Source organism: Protobothrops mucrosquamatus, unplaced genomic scaffold (assembly GCF_001527695.2).
Source record: "Protobothrops mucrosquamatus isolate PMUCROS unplaced genomic scaffold, P.Mucros_1.0 scaffold395, whole genome shotgun sequence".
In the NCBI taxonomy this organism is placed as follows: domain Eukaryota; kingdom Metazoa; phylum Chordata; class Lepidosauria; order Squamata; family Viperidae; genus Protobothrops; species Protobothrops mucrosquamatus.
This window is the reverse complement of record NW_015386726.1, coordinates 168,100-193,936: the sequence shown is the minus strand read 5'-3', so window position 1 is coordinate 193,936 and position 25,837 is coordinate 168,100. Positions and strand designations below refer to the sequence as shown.

At 45.3% G+C, this 25,837-nt stretch overlaps 1 protein-coding gene across 1 annotated transcript in view; it reads left to right on the top strand.

Moving 5' to 3' along the window:
* The first annotated feature begins 7,381 nt into the window (after positions 1–7,381).
* LOC107287508 (zinc finger protein 208-like) overlaps positions 7,382–25,837 on the top strand; it is a 38,936-nt gene continuing 20,480 nt past the window's right edge. The window contains exon 1 of the mRNA XM_029284156.1: positions 7,382–9,225. Within this exon, the coding sequence (XP_029139989.1) occupies positions 7,382–9,225 (1,844 nt within the window). The remainder of the gene's footprint in view (positions 9,226–25,837) is intronic.

Genomic DNA, 25,837 nt, shown 5'->3' with positions numbered 1-25,837 from the left:
CCAATCTAGAACTAAGGAGAAACTTCCTGACAGTGAGAACAATTAACCAGTGGAACAACCTGCCTCCAGAAGCGGTGAATGCTCCAACACTGGAAGTTTTTAAGAAGAGATTGGACAGCCATTTGTCCGAAATGGTATAGGGCTTCCTGCCTGAGCAGGGGGTTGGACTAGATGACCTTCAAGGTCCCTTCCAACTTTATTATTATTATTATTATTATTATTATTATTAAGTTGTGCACAAGCTTGGTGAATGGGGCAATTGACACTGCTGCCCAACACTCAAGAATTGCCATATAGTGCTTACCTTCAGGCGTTTTTCCTTCTACTGTCGAGAGGTCCGTGCAGCCTGTCCAAGGCAGCTCCTGGTCGCACCAGGCCTTCTTTCCCGAAGCTACCTTGGAGCCAGTTCTTGCAGGCAGGCAGAAAGCTTTTTTTTTTTTTTGCAGAAAAGTTCAGACATCTGGAAAAAAACAACCCCAGACTGTAAATTTGATTCAATGTGTGAATTTAATTAGATTAATTTATTAAAGATATTTTTAATTTGTGGAGCCAGAGTGTTAGTTACTCTTGATGGCTTCTCTTCCCTAAGGAAGGAACTTGCCTGTCATCTTGATGAACCAGAGTTTGTGATGCCTTTAAGATTTCTTTTGGCAGCCTTGGAGAGCATCGCCCAGTGGCAGGGCTGCTCGGGCTGTATTCGTGGAAGGAAAATGATGGAAGCTTGTGGCGAATGAGGTTTTTCTTTATTAAAAGTGCTCAAGCACAGCAAGCACAGCCAGCCATCCCCCTATCCCTCTTTAGGCTTTCCTTGGACTATTTTTAAGTATCCACGTCTCAGCAGGGAGAGAATGAAAGTCTTCCTCCCAGCTGAAGAATGACTTCTGTTTCCCCTCAAATGGTCTCCCTTCTAAAATGGTGTCACTTTGGCTCAAAAGTCTTTTTTCTTAGGCATTGCCCCTTCCTGCGCCACCTTTCACTGAAGCTGAAACATTCAGCAAAAAAAAAAAAAAAAGCATGGAGGTGTTTTTAGTAACGAAGCAACTCCTTCAGGTCAGGGAACCCAGGATTGTCTCTCTTTGGGCTGGTGCAGCCTCTCTTCTTCCAGGAGGAAGTTATGATTGTGAGGGTGTTTTGTTTGTGTGTCAATCAATGTTTTGCTTTGGGCCAGTGCAGCCTCTCTTCTCCCAGGAGGAAATTATGAGCGTGAAGATGTTTTGTTTGTATGTGTGTCTGTCAGTCAGTCAGTCAGTCAGTCAAAGTGTCAGCACTTTGGGCCGGTGCAGCCTCTCCTCTCCCAGGAGGAAATTATGAGTGTGTGTTCTGTCTGTCAGTCTTTTGTTTTGGGCCGGTGCAGCTTCTCCCAGAAGGAAATTATGAGTGCGAGTGTGTTTTGTTTGTGTGTTTCAGTTTGTCTGTCTGTCTTTCTTTTCTCAGGGTGAGGAGGGAGATTCGCGCCCAGCAGAGAAGCGGCTGAGGCGACCCAGAGACTCCCGTTTCCCGCCAAAACGTGACGGGCACGTCTCTCCCGCCATTGGAGCTCACGTGACCCGAAGGAGTCACCGCTCCCCTCCCCCCCTTCTAACGCCAAAAGCCCAGAGCCTAGGGTAGAAAGGGGCAGTTTCTCCCGCTCGCAGGGCGACTGAGCATGCGCGTCATCGCGGGGGGGGAGAGAATAGTCGCCGAATCCCCGACCTCTCTAGGACACAACTCTCTCGCTGTAACTCCTTCATCCCCTCAGGCGGCAGAGAAACCGCCGTAGCGTCTGGAAGGCGGGGCGGCAGATCCGCTCGTGGGAAGGGGAAGCGGGACGGGCTTGGTCAGGGTCAGCCTTCCCACTCCTGGAGGCGGGAGAGTCCGGGGTCCCCTTTGTATGCACGGGCCAGCCAGGGGGCAACGAAGGCACCCCCTCCCAAAGGAACCTTCTGGGCCAGGAGGGAAAATGGCCTCCCTGCCCCCCTCTCAGCAGGGAGGGGCAGTGGATGGAGGCTTCTTGCCCGCCCAATGAGGCGACCCCCCCGCAAACAATCTGGCTTTTATCTGGCCGTCCGTACATCCCACCAGGGGGCGCTCTCGCTGCCGGGCTCTTGGAGCGCCACTGCGCATGCTCCGTGCCCGGCCTCTTATCTGAGAAGGGCCGGCTGTGAGTTCAGCCCTGGGAATCTCTTGGCTGGGGGAGAGGGAGGGGAGGAGAAACAGCTGGATTGCCAATGCCCAGGCTTGGAAAGGGGCACACACACACACACACACACACACATACATATTCCTGCTCCTGGCTGTGCATGCAACCCTAGTGAGGGGAAATGTTGGGGAGGGTTCACACTGTGCATTAACCAGATTTGCTTCCCAGCTTTTCTAGCCAAAAAAAGAAACAAGAATCTGGGGAAGGGGCTTTCCTGCCTATGGCTCTTCCATTCCCTGCAAACGATCCCATTTCAAGTTTTTTTGCTGGGCATGTTGGAAAGACAACCAAGACACCTCCAGATGGCCTCAAGGACTCTCTAAAAGAATGCAAATGACCAGCTGTCTGCAAGGAGTATAAATACTTCCATTTCGCCACTATCCAGTCAGAGCCACCATCCACTTCTTGGATGAGAAGTGAAAGGTCTTCAAAGAACAAACAAGAAAGTCCAGTTGCCTCTTGAAAAAGCACCTTTGGGAAAACCATGATCTGGAGGACTGAGAATCTCCATAGACAAGACACCCAAGAGTTTTTCTGCTGCCAGAGTTGAACTGTGCCTCTGCAGAAGACCCTCCCCATAATGAGGGCTGGTCTTTGACGGGGTGTGTCTTTTCACCAAGCCTGATTTTGATTAAAATGTCACAGTTTTTGAAGGAAAACATACTGTGATTGATTACTTTTCCATCTCATGTAAAAGCTGGATGCCACTCGAGAGCAGAATCCTTCTGGTTCTCTGTAAGAGAAGAGACTGGAAATGGATGGAGACCAGCCAGCCTGGAAGAAAGTGGGAAAAGGTCCCGCTGCTGCTCAACTTGGGAGCTGTGGGGAGGTCTGGGCAGGAGCCAGGAAGAAGATCCTGGAGGAGGATCAGGAAGCCCTCAGTTCTGAAATCCAGCATTGGCGCTTCAGGAACAGCTTCTTTCAAGAGGCTGCAGGACCACGAGACCTTTGCAGCCACCTTCACTGCCTTTGCTGGGGGTGGTTGCAGCCCGAGAAGCACACCAAGGCTCAGATATTGGACCGAGTGATTTTGCAACGGTTTCTAGCTGTCCTGCCCAGAGAGATGCAGCACTGGATGCGGGAATGCCGAGTGGAGACCACTTGCCAGGCGGTGGCCCTAGCTGAAGGCTTTCTGCTGAGCCTGGCAGAGGAGGAGGAACAGGGAGGGTGCCAGGTGAGAGACACTCCTCTTAGGAAATATGGAGGGATCTTAAAGTATAGGTAGTCCTTGAGTTACAACAGTTCATTTACTGACTGTTCCAAATTACAATAGCAGTAAAAAAAGTGACTGATGACCATTTTTCACATTTATGACTGTCGCAGCATCCCCTCGGTCACATGATTTACATTCGGATGCTTGACAACTGACTCACATTTATGATGGTTGCAGTGTCCCGGAGTCCTGTGATCTCCTTTTGCAACCTTCTGACAAGCAAAGTCAAATGGGGAAACCGGATTCACTTAACAACCATGTTACTAATTTAAGCACTGCAGTGATTCACCTGTGTGGTGAGAAAAGTTGTAAACTGGGGTAAAACTCAACACATTTCTCAGCAACATAAATTTTGGCTCAGTTATGGTCGTAAGTCGAGGACTACCTGCAATTGAAATCTTAATTGTCTTACTAAGAATTTTGGAGATGAATAATGCAATGAGATGGTTATAGAACCTTATTAGCAACATTGCTCCTGTGTTTGTCCAAACACCATATTTGGAGCAATTCTTCCATCGTCCTCTTCCAGTCCAAATTATGGACACAAAGGTCTAGCAATATTGTGGGCAGAAATTTGAAATCCCGGTTCTTGTTCTTAACTCCGTTTCTTTGCTTATATTTCAGGTTCTGAGGTCCTTCCTGGAAGTGGGCACTAATTGTCCAGACAGAAGCACAGGACCCTCTCAAGAGCCATGTGGCAGAGTGATCTCCAAGCAGGAAAGTCAATCTCAGGATGCCTCACTTGGTAAGGGAAGGCCATTCTACATAGCTTGGAGGCTTTCTAGAGATATTCCAATTTTTCTTAATTCTCTCTATCCTCTTGTGTCTAGTCGTCGGACTTACTAGAAGGCGACCCAGCAAGAAAGAAACTTGAGGGCTTAAGTCCATCAAAGGATTTCCCTCACTTCATTCCACATGCTATCTTTTGATGATCTCTGCTTGACAAAAACTGACTCTTTTGGGGGGTTGGTCCTGGATTGCATTCTGCCTACATCATCCTGAGATACTTCTGTTTGTTCTCAGTGATGCAGACAGAAGCAACCTGTTTTCAGCCTTCCTTGATAGATAATTTCAAGTAAATTCTGATACATATCTCTGTTGGACCATCTCCAACAACATCTGTCCTTGCAGGCGTGTTCCTAGGGGGCCACAATTTCATCATTCACATAGAACAGGATTGTTTCAGCCTGCAGGGGTTGGGGGAGCATCTACCACGGTTGAGTGAATGCCTTGATTACCAAAAGTATACTTTTTTGTCTTGTTGGTGACCAAAAGCTTAGGAGAGATGTCCAATTGGGTTTGTTTCCCAGTGCATGCTGTGGATGTGGTCTTTTCTTCTCCTTTTATTCTGGGCTCTCAAGATGGAGCCTGTTAAAGGCAACTGAAGGTGGAGGCTAGGATAAAGGTTTCTTCTGCAGGACAGGAAGCCTTTAAGCTAGAAAAAATGGAGTTAATCCCCTTCCAGCTTCCATTCCATCTCTCTCCTTTCCAGGGAACAAAATGGAGTCACTATTATTCATTCAATCGTCTCCTGGTACTCGTGGAACTGAAAGAGCAGCTGCACCTTTAGCTCAGGTAGGAAGGGAAAGATCAGGGGCTATTTTGGGGGAGCAGTAGGAGACATCCAGTTTCATTTCGGGTCTCAACATATGATACTGCTGTTCATGAACAACTCAGGATAGGGAAATTAAAATTCAAATTAGTGATCATTCACATTCCACCTGCCTCCCAAGATTGTTTTGGAAATGTATTGAATTCTTTGGTGATTATATCCTGCTGGGCTCGAATGCCACCTGGCAGTTCATACTATAAAACGTAAAAATGAAAAAAAAAAAACCTAACAGACATAATGACAATCTCCTCTGGAACAATGCCACCTTTGATCATTTTTGGAAGGTCAATAAAATGCTGCCAACTTAATTTGCAGAATTGCAGTGGAATAAAAGATCTACAGTGAGAGCTGTTCCTTCTTTTCAACATCAGATTTTTCTCTTCTGGGCATTAAGGAGGTTTACAAAAATGAAGATATGAAGACATTAAGGAGGTTTACAAAAATGAACACTGAAGATACTCATGACTCCAGCTTGGCTTTTAAAGAACTGAATCTATGCTAGTGTTTGGTTATAATATAGAAGTGATTTTACATTGGCCTCTTCCCAAATTTTTCAGTTTAAGGGTATTAAGTGGTCCCTCATCCTGTGACTAACCAGGACTGAACCTGGGAAGATCAACTGTGGGAACCTGAACTTGCCACTAGCTGAGGTCCAATTTACAATGGTTAATAACATGAAATCAGGAATACAGTTAATACACATATAACAGCTTTGATCATCTTCAGGGAGAGTCTACCATATTATATGGCCTAGAGGGAGAAAATGATCCCCTGATCCTTGAGATCAGGAGATAGGTAGTTTTATCATATAACATTATTATTTATTATTATTATTTATTGTATTTTTACCCCGCCCTTCTCCTTGCGGACTCAGGGCGGCTAACAGCCTAATAAAACAAATACAAAGATACAAAAATACTATCATTAAAAATATAATTAAAAGGAAATATTAATTTGGCCTTTGTTATTAAAAGTTATTTTAAAACCCAGCTAAAAATTACCCATGTTGAGTCCAGCTGGGGAAATATCTATTTAAGAATTATAACTGTGTGTTTTCTGGATTTGCAGATTAAATGAGATCTTGCAAATTGAGTCTCTTCACAGGAATTCTTCCTCCTTCAGGATCCTGTATCCTTTGAGGAGGTGGCCATTCATTGCACCAGTGAAGAGTGGTCACTGCTGGATCTCAACCAGAAAGCCTTGCACCAAGAAGTCATGTTGGAGACGTGTAAGATCATGGCCTTTTTAGGTAAGGGCTCTGGGGGGAAATTAGAGCGAGGAGTCACTAGGTAGTTTATATACATTTTAGGAGATCTGTGCAGATCTTATTAAAATTATTTCATCTCTTTTCTCTTTTGTATTAATTGCAGTTCACCTCTGCAAAATTCTAAGTACCACAATTTCAGTTAGAAGAAAGGGATCAGTGGTGACCAGTCAGTCTGGACATGTAGTCTTGGAATCGTCTTTGGGCCCTGTGTCAATACTGCAGAAGTGCTGGGAAGATAATCAGGGAGGGGATGTTTTTGCTTATTTCAGTTGTCCCAATCAGCACTATGTTTTCTCTTGCAATGATATTGAGATTATATCTATGTTGTGGCATTAGAAGCAACGTAAGTGAATCACATACATTGCTCAAATAATTGTAGATGCAATATCACGAAGACCAGGGCAACAGAAAATTGTATTGTTTATTTTTATTTTGTGTTCTTTTTTTAAAAAAATTGTTAAGCGCCCAGAATGATACAAGGTGAGCAACCACACTAGTCTTTTAAATTAAGAAATATTCAGGGAGTCATTTCCCTTGTGCTTCCCCTGCAGATGCCCAGGAACAGATATAGGACGTGTCATGGGGACAGCAAATGGTGTGTTATATATATTTTTGATGTCTTTTTCTCCCCCTCAAGCAGATGATGAGCCGAAAAATGAAAATGACCAAGAGCCAAGTATGTTGACATCACAAATAATGAAAATTAAAATACTAGAAGAGTTATCTGCAAAGAAGTGGGAAAGGAAGAGATATGAGAAAAAACAATCCTATTTGGAGAGTAATTGGCGAGAAAAGGCGAGTTTTGAATGTGCCAAAAAAGATCTCTTCCTGACCCAATGTGATTGCAAAGAAATCAGTACAGAAAAATGTCATGGAAGTGGGGAAATAGCTCAAGCAAAACTCAGTTTCAGTAACAACTACAAAACTGTAAAGAGCCTCATCGATAATAGTACTATTATTTCTGATAAAATGGTCCATGCAAGAGAAAAGTCTTACAAATGCATGGACTGTGGAAAAAGCTTTAGGTGGAGAAGTAATCTAAATGCCCATAAAAGGATCCATTCTGGAGAAAAACCCTTTAAATGCCTAGAATGTGAAAAAAGCTTCCGTATGAACAGTTCCCTTATTTTTCATAAAAGGATCCATATGGGAGAGAAGCCCTATAAATGTGAAGAGTGTGGGAAGAATTTCACCACAAGCAGTGAGCTTACTTCCCATAAAAGGGTCCACACAGGAGAGAAACCCTTTAAATGCGTAGAGTGTGAGAAGTGCTTTAGCACAAGTAGTGAGCTTTCTTCCCATAATAGAGTGCATACAGGAGAGAAGCCTTACAAATGCGCAGATTGTGGAAAAAGCTTCAGTCATAGTAGTTCTCTTACTTCCCATAAAAGGATGCATTCAGGGGAAAAACCATATGAATGCAAGGACTGTGGAAAAAGCTTTACTACGAACAGTTCCTTTACTCTGCATAAAAGGATCCATACAGGAGAGAAACCCTATAATTGTCTAGAATGTGGGAAAAGTTTCAGTCACAGTGGTTCTCTTACTTCCCATAAACGGGTCCACACAGGAGAGAAACCGTATAAATGCACAGACTGTGGAAAGAACTTTAGAAATAGCAATCACTTGACTACCCATAAAAGGATCCATTCAGGGGAAAAACCCTATAAATGCAAGGACTGTGGAAAAAGCTTCAGTATGAAGAGTTCATTTACTTTTCATAAAAGGATCCATACAGGAGAAAAACCATATAAATGCCTAGAATGTGGAAAGAGCTTCAGTCACAGCGGGTCCCTTGCTTCACATAAAAGGGTTCATACAGGAGAGAAACCCTATAAATGTAAGGATTGTGGAAAGAGCTTTAGCAACAGTAGTCACTTAACCTCCCATACAAGGATCCACTCGGGGTTGAAGCCATATATATGCAGGGAATGTGGGAAGAGTTTTATTTCAAGCAGCTCCCTTGCTAATCACATTAGTATTCACACAGGAGAAAAACTATATCAATGTACAGAGTGTGGGAAGAGTTTCAGGTTGAAAACTCACTTAACTTCCCACAAAAGGGTCCACACAGTGGAGAAACCATACGAATGCATAGAGTGTGGAAAGAGCTTCAGTCATAGTGATTCACTTACTTCCCATAATAGGATCCATACAGGGGAGAAAAAATATGCATGCATGATGTGTGGAAAAAACTTCAGGTGGAGGAATCAACTTACTTCCCATAAAAGGATGCATACAGGGGAAAAACCTTATAAGTGCATAGAGTGTGGAAAAAGCTTCAGTATGAACAGTTCGCTTATTTCTCACAAAAGGGTCCATACCGGAGAGAAACCTTATCAGTGTATAGATTGTGGGAAAAACTTCAACACAAACAGTGACCTTAGTTCTCATAATCGGGTTCACACAGGAGAGAAACCCTTTCAATGTATAGAATGTGGAAAGAGCTTCAGCATGAATAGTTCCCTTACTTGTCATAAGAGGATCCATACTGGAGAGAAAAAATATGTATGCATGGTGTGTAGAAAGGACTTCATGTGGAGGAATCAACTTACTTCCCATAAAATGATGCATACAGGGGAAAAACCTTATAAATGCAAGGACTGTGGGAAAATCTTCAATATGAACAGTTCTCTTACTTCTCATAAGAGGATCCACACCGGAGAGAAACCCTATAAATGTATAATGTGTGGGAAGAACTTCGGCACAAGCAGTGACCTTTCTTCCCATAAGAGGACCCACACAGGAGAGAAACCCTTTAAATGCTTGGAGTGTGGAAAGTGCTTTAGTGCGAACAGTTCCCTTACGTCTCATAAAAGAACCCATACAGGGGAGAAACCCTTTCAATGCACAGAGTGTGGAAAGAGGTTCAGTATGAATAGCTCCCTTACTTCTCATAAAAGAATTCATACTGGAGAAAAACCATATTCATGCATAGAGTGTGGGAAGAACTTCAGTACAAGTTGTAATCTTACTTCACATAAAAGAATCCACAAGGAGCATCCGTAGCATTGCTCTGAATGTGGAAATTCTTTTGTGAAAACAGTTCCCTTACAACCATATGTTCAGAGATAGTTATGTTGACAGCGCTGAATGATGGGACTCATCATCCTTGCCTGACATAGCTGGTGCAGCACTTCTGGGTTCACGTGAATAAAATTCCGACTGTTGGCAATCCGTCTGCCCTTACAATAAACAGTGGTTCCATTGCAGCAGCCTCTTTGCTATCTTTCCTCAATGCTGCCTTGTTGGGTTCCACACCCTCCTCATTTCCCATCAAAGCTCATGCCACTTGCCTTTTCTGTAGATCTTCACAAAGCAGCTGATTTATTGACTGGACTTCCTACATGGAGATTGCATAGGCCCATCTCTGAAGAAGGCCTAAGGCCTGCAGGAACCCTGTTGATTGGGAAATGGAATATGAGGTTCCTTGGGGTGAGAGAGAGTGGAGGCAGGCCACATGTGAGCTGGGGGAGGTTCTGCAGCATGAGCCTAGGTATGTTCTAGTTCTCCCAGGACAACCACCTCTTGAGACACCCTATGCTCCACTTAATGATCACAATGTAGAGAAGATTGGTTGCATTATGCAAGATGAACATGTGGTGCCTTAATAAACGACCATTGCAATTTACAACTATAATGGCAGCCTTCATTACGATCATAAATTGTGGTCTACCTGTACTTCTCATAAAAGGATTCATAAGAAAAAAAATGCCTGGATGGTGTGTGGAAAGGACCTCAGGTGGATCATGAGCTTCCCATAAAAGGATCCACATGGAGAAAACTTTAGGGACTGAGATAACCTTAATTATCCACTGTAATATCAAATATATACAGTAAAGGCAGAGCTTCACTCAAGAATTGCCAACTGATATGTATTAAAAGGCTTCATATGAGGGAAGTTCAATGTAAGCATATAGTGTGGGAAGGGCTTCAAGTGCATTTCTTTACGACCTTGAAGTAGTTTTGTTTTTTTTTACTCCTGGTACTACTAGTCCCTGCAGATTTTTGGCCAAGACTTTTCCAAAGTGTTTGCCATTGCCGCCATTGTAGGGCTGAGAGAATGTGACAGGCTCAAAGTCACCCAAATGGATTCATGCCTAAGGTGAGTATCCTGGTTACTAGCTTGTGCCTTAACCACTCCACCAAACTGGCTCTTTCAAGTGGAATAGAAATTTTATTTTCTGTAAATATGCTATTGGAGGTATATGTGAGGAAAACATTAGAACACATAGAATGTGGGACAAGTTTGAGAAGGAAGTGTCCACTTGGGAGAGGAATCTATAAATAGCAAGAGCACATAGACTTATATACTGCTTCATAGTGCTTTACAGCCCTCTAAGCAGTTTACAGAGTCAGCATGTTGCCCCCAGCAATCTGGGTCCTCATTTTATCGACTTCGAATGGAAGGCTGAGCCAATCTTGAGCTGTTCAGAATCAAGTGAGCAGTGAATTAGTCTGCAGTACTGCATTCTAGCCACTGCACCACCACGGCATAAATGCAAGGAGGATGGCAAGAGGATAAGCAAGAACAGATTCCTTAATTTCCATGGTAATGTCCGCATGGGAGAAACCTAGAAATATGTGTCTGGGAGAAGAATTAAAGAGCAGGAGTCTTAAGAACTTCAGTACAAGGAGCTCTCTTATTTTCTAAAAAAAGGTTTGCATACGAAAGATAGAATAAATACATGGAATGCAAGGAGAGTCAGCCTGCTGACCTGTCTTATTTCCCATAAAAGGATCCACATTTAAGAGTCAAGTAAGTACAAGGATCATGTGAAAAGATGTAGTTTTCCTTTCAGAGGATTGTCCAAGGAGAAACTGAATAATGTATAGATTATGGAAAAAGCTCCCAGGATAGACTTCTTAATGCCAAAAGTCCAGCAGTCCCTAATCTTTGGGGATGATTTTCCATGGATGGCAGGCATGGTTTCACGTGCTATTTAGATCCCGCACATGCACAAATGAAGTTTCACTCAAGCAGCCTGGCAGGGGTTGGGGACCTCTGACTTAATCTGTTTAGTCTAGCTCATGAGAATTTGTTATTCTACTGTCCCAGTCATTATGCAAAATCTCTCAAAATCTCTACCTGGTCAAGCGGGTTTATTTTGGCTGAAGTAATATCTGAAGCAAGTCGGATCAGGTTCTAGGCTTTGTAGAGAGCTGGCATATGCAAGCAAAGCAGAGAAAAATGTATGTTTGTATTTTTAGTTCTACTTGTGTTATAAATATCGGGACTTGAACATTACTGAAGTATTTAAATTCATATAATCCGATGTGCATAACTGTTGTTTAGAAGGGAAAAAATCATCTGATTGTTTATATGTACATGCTTGTTTAGCTTAGTAGATCTCTGGGTGCAAAATTGCATTAATCCTGCTGAAAGAAGTGTAGCCAGTGAGTTAATGATTGTCTCTTGAGGATTGCTGATGCCTTTTTACTTTGAAAATGGTTTTATTGATCCAGTGTATCACATGAGCAATTTTTAAAAAAAGAGTTTGATCAAGTTATTTCTCTTTATGTCTTCATTTCCTACATAACCAGAACCATATTTTCTAATCCATTCAAGGGAATTGTTATGGATTTTTTTTTGTTAGATTCCAAAACCACTGCATTTCTCAATTTTTTCAGTGGTACTTACAGTGTTGCGGTATTAGTTTAAGCAGATAGGTCAATCCTATTGAAATTTTAGGGGACCACAGCATGGCAAATAGGAGAAAACTCCTCTTACTGGCATGATTGTGACTGCACTTGTTATCTTAATACAGCTTTAAAAAAACATTTTGGTATGTCCGGTTATTAACTATTTCTCATTTTGAAGGGTTAATGCAATAAATTATTGGAAACAGTTTTTGATCAGTGTAAATGATGCCCCTACTACATATACATTGAAGAAAACTAAAGGAAGAAGCCAGATGAATATGTGGGAGAAATTTTAGTGAGGGGGAAGGAGTGGAATAGATTTAGAAGATGCTAGAAAGAGGTGGAATGATTTCAGATCCGACTCAGTATCAAAGGATTCACACTGTGCAGATGATGATGATGCACAGAAATCTATGGAATATTAGAAAAGCATTAGCAAAGCAGTTATTCAGTCAGTAAATTATGTCTGACACTTCACAACCCTATAGCATGCCAGGCTCCCCTGTCTCCTGGAGTTTGCCAAAATTCATGCCTACTGCATCAATGATACTATTTAACCATCTCATCCTCTGCCATCCCCTTCTGCTTTTGCCTTCATCTTTCCCAACATCAGGGTCTTTTCCAAGGAGTCCTGTCTTATTACGTGGTCAAAGTATTTGAGCTTCAACAGTTTTCCTTCTGAAGAATAGTCAGGGTTGATTTCCTTCAGGATTGACTGATTTGATCTCCTTGCAAGGGACTCTCAAAGAGTCTTCTCCATCACCAGGAAAGCAGATCTGCCTATAAATGAAGCAACAAAGGGAGAGAAAACACATCATGTGAATTATCTTCTGAAAATTAGGATCTTCTTAAGTGAACTACGTAGCTTAGTCTCACTAATGACAGAATAATCAAGAGCTGATGATTGAACTGTGATATTGATGTCAATTGCATTGACCTCTCCTTGTTTTGGGTCACGTGCATCCTTGCTGGCCTTTTTGAGTTTTTGCAGTTCTCTGAAGTGAACCCATCTCTCCCCCTCCCCCCTTGACTTTGTTGGAAGCTGTCTGAGAATGTTGCAAATGATCACATGACCTCAGGATGCTGCAACTATCCTAAATAATGCTGGTTGCCAAGTGCCCAAATTTTGGTGATGTGACCGTGGGGATGCTACCAAGGTGAATCCAACATAACTCACATCCATGGAGATTCTCAGTCATCCAGCTCATGGTTGTTCCCAAAGGTATTTTTTTCAAAAGGCGACTGGACTTTGTTTTTCCTTGAAGATGTTCCATGTATATGTATACATTTGAACTAGATTGTGATGTTTCTGTGTCGTATGTGTGTGTGTATGCATAATGGTATTTTTTGAGCTGAATGCAATGAAATTTCATTTTAATGTATGCTGATTAGTGTACATTTAAAGTAACAATGAAGGTTTTGTTCTGTTCTATTCCATATTTTCTATTCTATTCTATTTTCATCCAGGAAGCTTCTTCATTTCTCAGTTGTAACTTTGAATGGTCGCTAAAAATGAATGGAAGTAGAGGACTACCTACATTAAACTTTTCAGATATGTTACGGTATCTCAAAGTGCGATGAGGAAGCATTAAAAAAAATAAAGACACCCCCCCCCCCAAAAAAAACCCTCAGGGTAAAGACGAGAAAGTCACGCCGAGCAGCGAAGCGGCTGAGGAGACCCGGCAATTCTCTTTTCCCGCTCAAAACCAGATGGGCGTTTCTCTCCCGCCATTGGCTCACCAGGCTCACGTGACCTGGTGGACTCTCTTCCCTCCCCTCCCCGAGGGTTTCCTCCTACCGGTGGCCGAGGAGGGAGAGGCAGCTCTGCTCTTCAATGCAGGGCGGCTGTGCATGTGTGCTTCCCAACGGAGGTCGCCGAACAGGTGGCATCTGTTAGAGACTCCGCATGCGCGCTCCACCCGGTCCTCTGCAGGGGCGCCTGGCGGGGAGGGTGTCGGGCATGTGCAGAGCCACCTCGTGGGGAGCCGGGATGAGGGGGACAGGCACGATGGTGCGGGGGGGGGGGAAGAGTCCAGGCTCCCTTTGCATGCTTGTGCCAGGCGATGAGGGAACGAAGACCGCCCCCCCAAACTTGGCTGGGAGGGGAAAACTCCAGGCTTGCTGCCCATTTCCTACTATAGAGTGTGGAAAAAACTTGGAACAGGAGTCACCTGACCCACCATAAAGGGATTCATACTGGAATAAAACCCTATAAATGCCTAGAATGTGGAAAAAACTTCACTAACAGCAGTTCCCTTCTCATAAAAGGATCCATACAGATGAGAAACCATAGTTCTCTTACTTGTCATAATTTACACATGAGAAAAACCGTATAAATTAGGGATCCCCAATCCCCAGGCCATGGACTGGTACCGGTCCATAGCCTGTTAGGAACCAGGCCACACTGCTGGAGATGAGTGGCAGGCAAGCAAAACTGGTTGTGTGCTTGTCCTCCCCCTTCCCTGGTCCATGGAAAAAGTGTCTTCCACCAAACGTCCTAGGTGCCAAAAAGATTGGGGACCACTGCTAGAAATGCCTGGATTGTTGAATGAACTTCTTAGTACTGCAGAAAAAAACAATTGCAACCTGGCTACCTTCCATAGAAGATCTGTATATTACTCATGTCATAAGGAGACCTAAGAAAATATCTAGACTCCTCACATCCTGGACATAAACGGTTTCAATTCCTTTCACTTGCAGTCTTGATATTCTGGGGAGCCAGCAGAGATTTCAAAGGAGTATCACCTTAGCAACGAGTCCTAGATACAAATAGGTTGCCGAGTGTTTAATGATGTGATGGGGCAGCATAAATTACAATGGCTGGAGCACTGGTTTGAGGCCATTGTAACTACAAAGCATCATTAAAGGAGCAGTTGTAAGTTGAGAACCCCCGTATCTTTTTAGCCATAAGAGTAAGGGAATCCATATATTTTGTCTTGATTGTCAAATTCCATTTGGTGGATCTATCCTTTCAAAGAACATTGCCATCTGAAAATTTTAGTTTTTCTTCCAGAATCACATTTATGTAACCCACTATGTCCCAAAGATGCTTTTTCACGAGGCAACTGAACTTCCTTGTTTTTCCTTTGAAGACGTTTCACGTCTCATCCAAGTTTCTCTCAGAAGCAGCTTCTTGGACGAGAAGCGAAATGTCTTCAAAGAAAAAACAAGGAAGTCCAGTTGCTTCGTGAAAAAGCATCTTTGGGACTATGACCTGGATGACAGAATCCCCATAGATGTAATCTACTACTTTCTCGCAAAACATGATGTGTTATAGAACATTACACTTGTATTTTTATATTTATTATTCCACTATTAAATCTCCAATAAAAAGGCTGTCTTGCAGAGGCCTTTTCTATAGAAATGTAATACAGTTCAATATACTCCATTATTTTCCATAACTGCTTCCCCTTTTTTTCTTGCTACCGCCGCTTCCCATCCGTTAATGAAACCTCTCTTTCCCCTCTTTCTCTCTCTTTTTTAAAAGAAGTCGCTTCCTACTGTCCAATACTAAATGCAATTAAGGGGCCTTTCAATTGCTTCTAACTACAGAAAGGCTAATAAGAAATTCCGGACCAAAAAAGAGATTCGAGCATAGCAGAGAAGCAGCTGAGACGACCTAGCGACTCCCCGCCAAAATCTAACAGGCGCTTAATATCTCTATTAAACTTTTCAGATATGTTAGCACAGAGCATGATGAGGAAGTCTAAAAAATATTTAATAAAGACCTTCTTTCCCCCTCTCTCCCCCCCAAAAAAGCCCTCAGGGAGACGAAGGAGAGTTGCGCTCAGCAAAGGAGCAGCTGAGGAAAACCGGCGATTCTTTTCCCGCCGAAACCCAACAGATGTTTCTCTCCCGCCAATGGCTCGTCAGGCTCACGTGATCCAGCGGGCTTCTCCCTCCCAGTCGCGGGTTTTCTACATGGACCACAGCCGGATGGAGGGCGATTGAGCATGCGTGCCTCCCAACCGACATCACCGAACGCCTGGCTTCTCTAGGACTCCGCGCTCGCTCGCTGTAACCGTTTTTTTCGCAGGGTCGTCTGGCATAGAGCCAGACATGCGCAGAGCCACCTGCGGAAGCCGAGGTGACGCACATTCAATAAGGGATAGTTAAGTCAATGATGCGGAGGGAGAGTCCGGATTCGCAAAGCCGGTCTAGTCTTGTGGAAAAAGAAAATATACTCTTTTTGAGGCCCTGCTCCTTTTTGGGTTGGGTGTTGCCTGAATTGGGGACACTTCGATGTGTTTGGGCATGATGGGCCCCCAAGAGCCTCGAGGGAGAAGAGGGGCCCCGAAGGAGGCCTCATCCAGAATGACCGAGAAAAAGAAGTCGAAGCCGTCTCTGAGGAGCTCCGAAGCCCGATGGCGGCTCTTCCCTCAGAACCCCGTCTCTCTCTCTCAACGGCCTTTCCCGCCTTTTACCACCTCACCGCCTGAGGGAATCGCACTGGGAGGGGTGTGGCCAGATGGGAGGCGGGGGAGGGGAGGAGCCTTGCAAGGTCCCGTCTCCCTTGCCCTGCAGCCTTTTCCCCAACATCTCCCCGGGGGGTCCCAGTCCTCTTTTCCCCCCTCCCCCCAGCATCAATGGGGCTGCCCCCCCCCAAGCGTGGCCCTGCTCTTTCTGGATTGGGGGCTGCCTGAATCAGGGACACTTCAACGCATTTGGATGTGATGGGCCCCCAAGATCCTTGAAAGGGCTGGAAAGGGGCTCCTGAGGGGGACACTGTGTGGGGGTGGTGGGGACCCCTGAGGAAGGAGAGGGGCCCAGAAGGAGGCCTAATCCAGAGTTTGACCGAGAAAAAGAAGTCGAGTCCGTCTCTGAGGTGCCCCGAAGAAGCCTGATAACAGCTCGTACCTCAGAACCGCATCTCTCTCTCAACGGCTTTTCCAGCCTAGCCGCCTGAGGGAATCGCACTGGGAGGGGCGTGGCCAGAAGGCAGGCGGGAAAGGGGAGGAGTCTTGCAAGGTCCCGCCTCCCTTTGCAGCCTTTTCCTCAACGCCTCTCCTGGGGGTCCCAGACCCCCTTCTTCCCCTTCTGGGGAGGGGTTTCTCCTTCTTCCCTCCTTCCCTTCCAGGGATCCTCTCCAGCTGACCCACCAGCGGCAACCGGGAAACTCCAACAGGGCCCATGGAGGCTTCCCACAAGCCCCTCCTAAGAGAGGGAAGAACTGGAATTGGGAGGTGGTCTGGACTGGAGGGGGGATGTTTTGGAATTGGTGTGTCAGGAATAAGTAGGAGCACCAATGAGACTCCTCCCTTCTTCTGCGTCATCTGTCTCTGGGTAGAGTCTCTCATGATTTCTCCCTGGGGAGGATTCTTTGGAACTGAAGATGAACAAGTTGTGGGGGTTCGACTCATAGCAGCTCCAGCTGGAATTCACATGCTCATAGTTTGTAGGGAAACTACTTTGCATCATACAGTTGGAGTTTTCTCAAGATTTACACACAAGCCAACACCCATGTCAAGATACTGTCTCACTGGATTTTTATCATACCTATCATCTCTTCCATCTCTCTCTCTCATCTATCTATCATTTCTATCTTTTATCTATCATCTATATCATTTACCTATATCATATCTATTCATTCTTATCTCTTATCATCTCTGTGTATGTATACAAACACACACAGAGATACTACCTCCATCCATCTAATCTATCATCTACCTCAATCTAATCTAATCTAATCTAATCTAATTATCTATCTATCATCTCTAACTCTCTTTTCTAGATCTCTATCATCTATCCATATCTATCTATCTATCTATCTATCTATCTATCTATCTATCTATCTATCTATCTATCTATCTATCTATTCTATCTATCTCTATCAAGAGACAAAGATAATCTATTATCTATCTATCATCTATCAACTCAACTCATTCCAGGGTTTATGACAGTATAAAATTTATTCTTTTATATATATAAAAAGCAAAATAGTTGAATTGGGGGAGAACAGCATTGTGGATGAAGCTCCTGTGGATTCAAAGCAGGGAGAAGAGATAAAGAAACTGCAGGGGGAAGGGTGATCCATCTAAAGGGAATAGGTTTGGGGCTCTGCTGGGCAGAGAGCAGTTGATCCCTGACATCACCTCTCAGGAATGGGGAAATCCCAGAGTGACTGGTACATGCAAAGCATCTGGGATGTCACTGGATCTGGTGGCCCCCAGTCTTGGTCAAGCACCAGATGGATTTCGGGTTAAGCAGCTGTCGGTGGATGGTTCCAGCCATTGCTCTGAATGGGGGCCTCTACTGAGCAGGAGAGATTTGGGGGTGGGAGGGGCTGGAGTGACAGGCACTCCAAGGGTTCCTGAGGGCAGACTACATGGTCTCCATCCCTCCCTGTTTCCCCTCCTTCAAAAAGAAGAGAGCCTTTGAAGCAAACTGGTGGGTCTCAGCAGAAGAAGGTCCAGGCTACAATTCTCCTCCTCTCCCAGTCCACCACGTTGAACGTCCAATTACCAAAGGGGAAATTCACCAGCTATTCCTAAAAAAAATTCTTTCCCATTAGAAAACAGGAAGGGACGGCAGGATTAACTCACGAGTGCTGAGGAAAAAAAGAGACAGAATATATAGTAAAACCTTTAGTGTAAATAAGTTCTTTTTTTGGAAAGTCTGCAGGCAAAACACAGGGTGGGCTTCTCTTCCTCCTCCCATTCAGCCCCCCCCCCCATACATACACACATCAATAGATCACTCTGCAGGAGGGTGGTTGATAGGCAGGGCTAGAAGAGAGGGAGAATCCATCCTTTAATGAGAAGAAAAGGCTGTGAAGGACCAGGGATCCCTCCCCATTTCATTTCCTGGGACATGAAGGGGGTCTGAGTTCAGGGGCTGCAAAGGGAGGGCTCCAGGGTGACCTTGAGAAGATGGAATTATTATCCCTAATTGATTTAATTAGGGGGTTAATCAAGAGAGGGAGACCTCCCTCCCTCCCTCCCTCCCTCCCTGCAGATATTTCATATTAACAAAAAATAGAATCATACAATCAAAATCATGTGAAGTATTAGTACCACTTTATAAAGCCTTACTAAGGCCACACCTGGAATGCTGCATCCAGTTTTGGTCACCACATTACAAAAAAGATGTTGAGACTTTGGAAAAAGTGCAGAGAAGAGCCACTAAGATGATTAAAGGCCTGGAGACCGAGTGCCCAAACTTCAACCTAAAACCCACTTATGTATCATTGGGTGCCAGGTGGGCGTGGCCCATTGTGTAGGTGTGGTCAATTGAATGGGCATGGCCCATTGGGTGGGCGTGGCTGCAGTGGTAACGGCAGACTGGTTGGGACTAAAAAGTTCAATCAATCAATTCCAACTTTGCGAGATCTTTTTTTTTCCCCGCAAGAAGTTGAAATTGATTGATTGAACTTTTTTTTTTTTGCACATGGCAGCGGAAGCCTTAAGCGAAAAGGTTTTATAAAACCCGCTGAAGGTCTAGAACTGGGGTGATGGCGTGCGTGCCCACAGAGAGGGCTCTGCGTGCCACCTGTGGCACGTGCCCACGGGACTAAAACATATGAAGAATGGCTGCAGGACTTGGATTTGACCAGTCTGGAGAAAAGAAGGACTGGGGGGGGGACATGATAGCAGTATTCCAGTATTTGAGAGGGTGCCACAGACAAGAGGGGGTCAACTTATTTTCCAAAGCACCAGAGGGAAGGACAAGAAACAATGGACAGAAACTGATCAAGGAGAGAAGCAACCTGGAATTAAGGAGAAATTTCCTAATAGTGAGGACAATTAACCAGTGGAACAGCTTGCCACCGGAAGTTGTGGGTGCTTCATCACCGGAGGTTTTTAAGAAGAGACTGGACAGCCATTTGTCCTGCTTGAGCAGGGGGTTGGACTAGAAGACTTTCAAGGTCCCTTCCAGTTCTATTCTGATTAAATTAAGAAGATGGTGCTAATTCTAACCCTGATGTCACTTTGTGCAAAATGTCACAAGGTGGCAAAGATGAGGAACAGCAGCCCCAAACTCAGGGTACTCCCTCCCACTAATGACAGGAATGGCCCATGTTTTAATGTTGTGTGTATTTTGTATTTTATTGTACTGTTTGGGGATCTCTGTAAGGAAAAAATTGCCTAAAGGCTTCTTCACAGCATGGACGCTTTGTGGGGTTCACTGCAAGTAGGATTCAGTTAGTTCAGACACATTTTTTTTTAGAAAAGGAAGAATAATTTTTTTAAAAATATATAACTTGTGGGAGGGGTTCATTTGAATAGAATAGGGAATAGAAAAAAACTTACCTGCAGGGGGTTGGGTGGGAGTTGCTGGAAGGAGAAAAAAAACCAATCAGGACCCTTCATGGGCTGGAGGACTCAGGGGGTCCCCCTCCCCATCGACAGCCCATAATAGGTTCCATAATGTGCCATTAAAATAAATGTTCCCAAATTTTTCAGGGGACCACCGGGTTTGGGGTTCAAATGAACCTTCTTGGCCATCTACTCACTAAGCTTGATGAGATGCCTCCCCTCTCATCCAGTTCCCCAGACTCACCATTCTTGCTCTTCAGGTGGAGGGAGAGCCCCACAGCCAGGAAGGCCACCCCCAGCACAGCCCCCATAATCCCCGTCCAGAGTTTGATCCTGGCAGAGTTGGAGGATCGGGGCTCTGGGGAAGGAGAAGGAGCCTCCTCTGAGCAGGAGGATCAGGGCCAGCTTCCCCCTCCCCGGAGGGTCCCCTCCGGCTACCCCCACAGGGAGGGTCTCTCCCCCCTTCTCAGGGCAGGATGGTGTCCCCAGACCAGGAGGGAAGGGAAGGGAGGGGCTCACCCCACTGGACGGTGATGGGAGCCTCCAGGCTGGCGTGCCCCACCTGGCAGGCGTAGATGTCCCCCCATTGGGGCTGGGTCTCCAGCAACACCTGGAGCTGGTAGGTCCAGTCTCCGTTTTGGAGCTCCTCCCCAAAGGCCACGCCCTCCTCCTCCGGCTGCCCATTCTTCAGCCACCGGACCTCGATCTCCATGGGGTAGAAGCCCCTCGCGGTGCAGAGGAGGATGGTGTGAGGGGAAGCGGGGTCCAATTTGGTGGGGGAGATGGAGATGGTGGGCTTGGCTGGAGGAAAGGAGGAGGAGGAGGAGGGATGTGAGAGACACAACAGGGCCCAGAACAGGAGACCAAGTTGATTCCTTCAGGCCAAGACCTTTTTTTACTCCTAAAAATATTTTGTGTTAAAGAATAGGACAATAAACGAAGCAATGTAGTCATTCCATACATTGCAGGAATAATGGAAAAGCTTAGGAGGATCTTCAGCCAACACAACATACGTGCACACTTCAAACCCATGAAGACAGTAAGGCTGAAGCTTGTCCACCCCAAGGATAAAACACCCAGACACAAACTGAGCAATGTGGTATATGCAGCACAGTGCAATGAGCCATAGGCAGATCTGTACATTGGGGAAACAAAACAACCACTTCACTAGCGCATGGCACAACCTAGGAGAACAAACCCATCTGGACAAGATTCAGCAATTCATCTGCATATGAAAGACAAACACCGCTCTTTCGAAGACAGCAAAGTCCACATTTTGGACAGAGAGGACCGCTGGTTTGAAAGAGGGGTCAAGGAGGCCATCTAGGTCAAAATTGAAGAGCCCTCCCTCAACAGAGGGGGAGGAATACGACATCCTCTATCTCCAGTCTACAACACAAATCCTTTCAGCAGTTCCAGGAAGGCTCCACACACGTTTGCACCACTCAGGTGACCCTGAGGACACAGGTAAACCTCCAAATGGTCCCAATGACTCTCCAAAAGAAGGCAAATGACCAGCTGTCTGCAAAGAACATAAATCCTTCCACTCCCCACCATCCAGTCAGAGCTGAAGAAGCTTCTTGGATGAGAAGCGAAATGTCTTCAAAGGAAAACCAGAAAGTCCTGTTGCTTCGTGAAAAAAACACCTTTTGCGACAATCCTCTGGTGGTAAAAAGATTTCATACTGCATCTCTCAAATTGAAAAGAATATGATTTATTTATTTTCTAAACTGTTATATTACATGGGAGACCCTCCTACCCCCACCCCAAAATCAGGACCCCTTCCAGGTATGAAGACCGACGCGATTTGGTTACAGATGAAGCTGAAGCTGTTACCAAAAAGGGGGTTTCAAGGGACCCCAGACCCCCCCAAAATTGGCTGAACAAAATTTCTCAGCCTTTGAATTCTGTATGATTGGGGCTTACGTCTTGCTCTAAACACTGAATCATGATTATAAATTTTAGTGGGCTTCCTTTATTTACTTGTTGGTTGGATTTAAAAGCTGCCAGACTGCAAATGACTCTGAATGCAGAACAGAGGAAGAAAAAGAAGCAAACCCATATAAAAGGATGCAACAGGTGAAAGGACCTTTCACTAATTCTCTTTTTCAGACTTTTGGAAATTCATGTTTTATTCTAAAATGCCCAAAATACCATTTTTTTGATCCAGAAAGAGGGAATTCAGCTTCTGGCAGGAAAGTGGGAAGGGGAGCCCTTCTACCCCTGCATGTTATGGGGCCAGATATCCCTCTTGCTCCTGTTACATAAGCCCCTCCCATCCGGTCAGGCAAGGAAGGCAGCTTGTGAACCCCGTGAGCCAAATGGGGGGGTCCAGATTGGAGAGGTCCAGGAAGAGAGCCCCCGCAATCACACCCTATGGATCATTTCCCACCCAGGTGAAGTGGGTCCCCACCCTCCTGGCCTTCCAAAAAGATGTTAAAAACATGGGGTCTCACATAGGAACACTTTTCATTAACTTCCATACTGAGTTTAATTCATCCTTGTCTTTAAATTTTTAAATTATATACACTGTATATATGTATGTATTTATTGATTTGTTGCTCAAACTTCTTAACCTCCCATCTCCCTCCCAGAGGGGGTCTGTGCGATGATTTGATATTTCATCTGTACACGGGCCATAGTGAGATTTATGCAGTTTTAACATTGTATGTAAATGAAGGTTGGGGGATTTCAGCATCCCCCTCCTCAGGAAGCCCACCTGGAACTCACCTCTTCGGCCAATCAGACGCTCGGACCTGGGTGCATTGTAGTTATACACCCTGTAGTTGTACCTGCAGAAGAGATCCACAGTGGCCATCGCGTCCTCCAGGATGCGCTTATCTTTGTTCCAAGCGTCGGCGTCCACTTGGCCCAACTCTGTGATGGCCACGAATTTCCCAAGGTTGCTGTCGAAGCGGAGATATTCCTGCTGGTCGTAGAAGTAGCTCTGCAGGTATTGCACCTGCTGTGCCCCATTGAGGAAGTGGCACTCAGACTTCCCCTGCACCAAGAAATGGACTAGGAGGAGGAGGAGAAGAAGGAGGGCCATCAAGAGGGAGTCCAGGGCCCATCATTCCCAGGCACTAGTAGAGAAGGGACCCCCGGCAGGAAGAGGGAGCTGCGAAAGACTGATGGAAGATGCCCTCTGGAGGAGGGAGAGGGAACTTTCTCAGTCCTAGTGGGATGCAACTTACTGGGAATCTGGAGGGGGGGAAGGAAAGAGGGGGAGGGGAGGAGCTTCCTGAGGGAACTCCTCCATCCTCCCAGGGTGGAAAAAGACAGGTAGAAGCTTAAATGGTACAGCACACCCACTCTCTGCATAAACAGCAGAAGGTATGGGAGAAGTAGGCTGAATAGATTAACACAATATCTCTCTGGGCTGGAGAGAAAGTAATATCCATATCTTCCTCTTTCTTGGGGGGCGGGATATTGGGAGGGTGGGGCACAATCAGGACATTTGAATTGATACTCCTGGGATCTCCCAGCCTTTCAGCCCCCACCTGGTTACCCCAAAACGTTTCTTCTCCCCCTTAATCTTCAGCCCTATTACCTGCCTTGTAGGTCACCTGGTAGGGAGGGGGTGACATAAAAATAAATAAATAAGATAAAAATATTCAGGAGTTCAGGCCTCTTTCCTGCCCCTCTCCCCAAAGATACTCTGCTGCAGTATAATGGGAGATTAAAATTCAGATACCCCTGTTTTCCCCCCCCCCCATCAGTTTCCCCCTCAACTTCAGGCCTCCATTGAGCAATGGGGAATTGTGGAGGGATGGGTCTCATCCCCAAATTCAGAATCTCTCCCAAGAAAGGATCAAAGCTCAACTCTTGCCTGAATCTCACATTTGAGATTCAGAAGAAAAACCCAAGTTTCTGAAGAAACCAAAATACCTTTGTCATATTTTGTTACAGTATATATATTTTTCTTGCATTGGTGGACTTAGGTCTCAAAATGCCTCTCTTTCCCTTTCCTTTTCGGTCTCCTTCCTCTTTTAATGCAACCGACCATAGAGTCTCCTGCTTGAGCAGGGGGCTGGACTAGAAGATCTCCAAGGTCCCTTCCAGTTCTGATTGATTGATTGATTGATTGACTTTTGGGGGCTCCAGGTTCGTGTCTAATTCGGGGCCCGGAATGTTCCACTCCCACTCAGACACGGGGAGAGGCGAGAGAGAGGCTTGGCTGCGTCTCATCCCTGATCGGCTGCCTTCCCACGACTCTCGCCCCACCACAGTCCCAACGAGAGAAGCGAGAGTCCCTCCAAGTCCTCCTGGGCAAAATGTGGGGAGGGAGGGGACGGAGACCACTCGGAGATCGAGGCTCCTGCAGGCTCTCGCCTCTCTTGCCCTCGACCCCTTTCCACACTCCTTTCCAAAGGGAGTCCTCTTTCTTTCCTCTCCCCTCCACCGGTATCGGAGGTCCCACCTCAGCCCCTCTCCTCCCCCCGACGAGCCCCCTCCTTACCGGGGGTCTCCTTTCCCCCTTCGCTTCCAGGAATCCGGGCCAGCGCCCCCACCAGCAGCATCAGAGGGAGCCCAGCGGAACCCATGGATGCTGCCCCACAAGCGCCCCCAAAGAGAGGGGAGAAAGACGCAGATGCTCCCGGCTCCAGAAGCGGAATCGGTGGGTCAGGATTGGTGGGGAGGACGCGTTTATTTCTTGCAAAGTCAGAGTTGGGAGAATCCAGAGAAGCGAAAGCACCAATGAGAAATTCTCCCTTCTGCAACGTCATCGGTTTCCGGGCAGAGCTTCCCTTGACTTCACTCACTGGAAGAGTCAGACCGAAGGGAAAGAAGCGGCTTTAAGAGAGGGGGGGGATGCATTTTCCTTTCTTGAAACAGGTGTCTCTCTTGCTCAAGACGCGTCCACGAATCAGCTCCTTCACATTTACCTTTTTTACATATGCATGTAAAAAAAAGGTATAATTTTAAATACATTTTAGAATCCTGTTTGGAATTTCTGGGCAAAGAGGGTGGCAAAATGTGAGTTTTCTCCCCTGGGCCAGCCCTGCGCATGGAGTGGTCTGTTTAGTTCTTTTATACCACTGTTGCAGTGGGTGACATAACGGAGTTTACACAATTGCACAAGGACACAACAAGGCTTGTGATATCCCGGTGGCGTCTATGTAACATCTCTTGGTAGAGGTCGATCTCTCTGCGCTCCTAGATGCCACTTGGCAGGCGAAGGGGACAGAGAAAATGTCCCATGGACCAAGAGGGACTCAATTCTCTCTGCGGGACAAAGACCAGCAGGTGAAAAAATCTAAGGAAGCAGCTTCAGGCGAGTGGTCGGGAGGAATTTTCTGACCAGACAAGGCTTTGGCCAAGGGAACAGCCCGCCACTTGAAGCACGGTCTTTTTTTAAAAAAACAACAAAACATAACACACACACAGAGTGTATACTCCTCCTTTCATAACGGTAATCTTCTATTATTTACATTTTCCTCCTTATTCTTCTTTAAATATATTTGTCCTTGTTATCCCATTGTTTCTTGTTTGCATTTTTCTTCCTTCATACTATACTTCATACTAAAAATAATACATATTATTATTACTATACTTTATTTATACAAACATTTTCCATTTTTGACCTTTCCACATTTATTCTCATTTATTATTTCTAATCTCCAACCAATCATATCACTTATTCCATATTAGATAATACTCTGGAAGC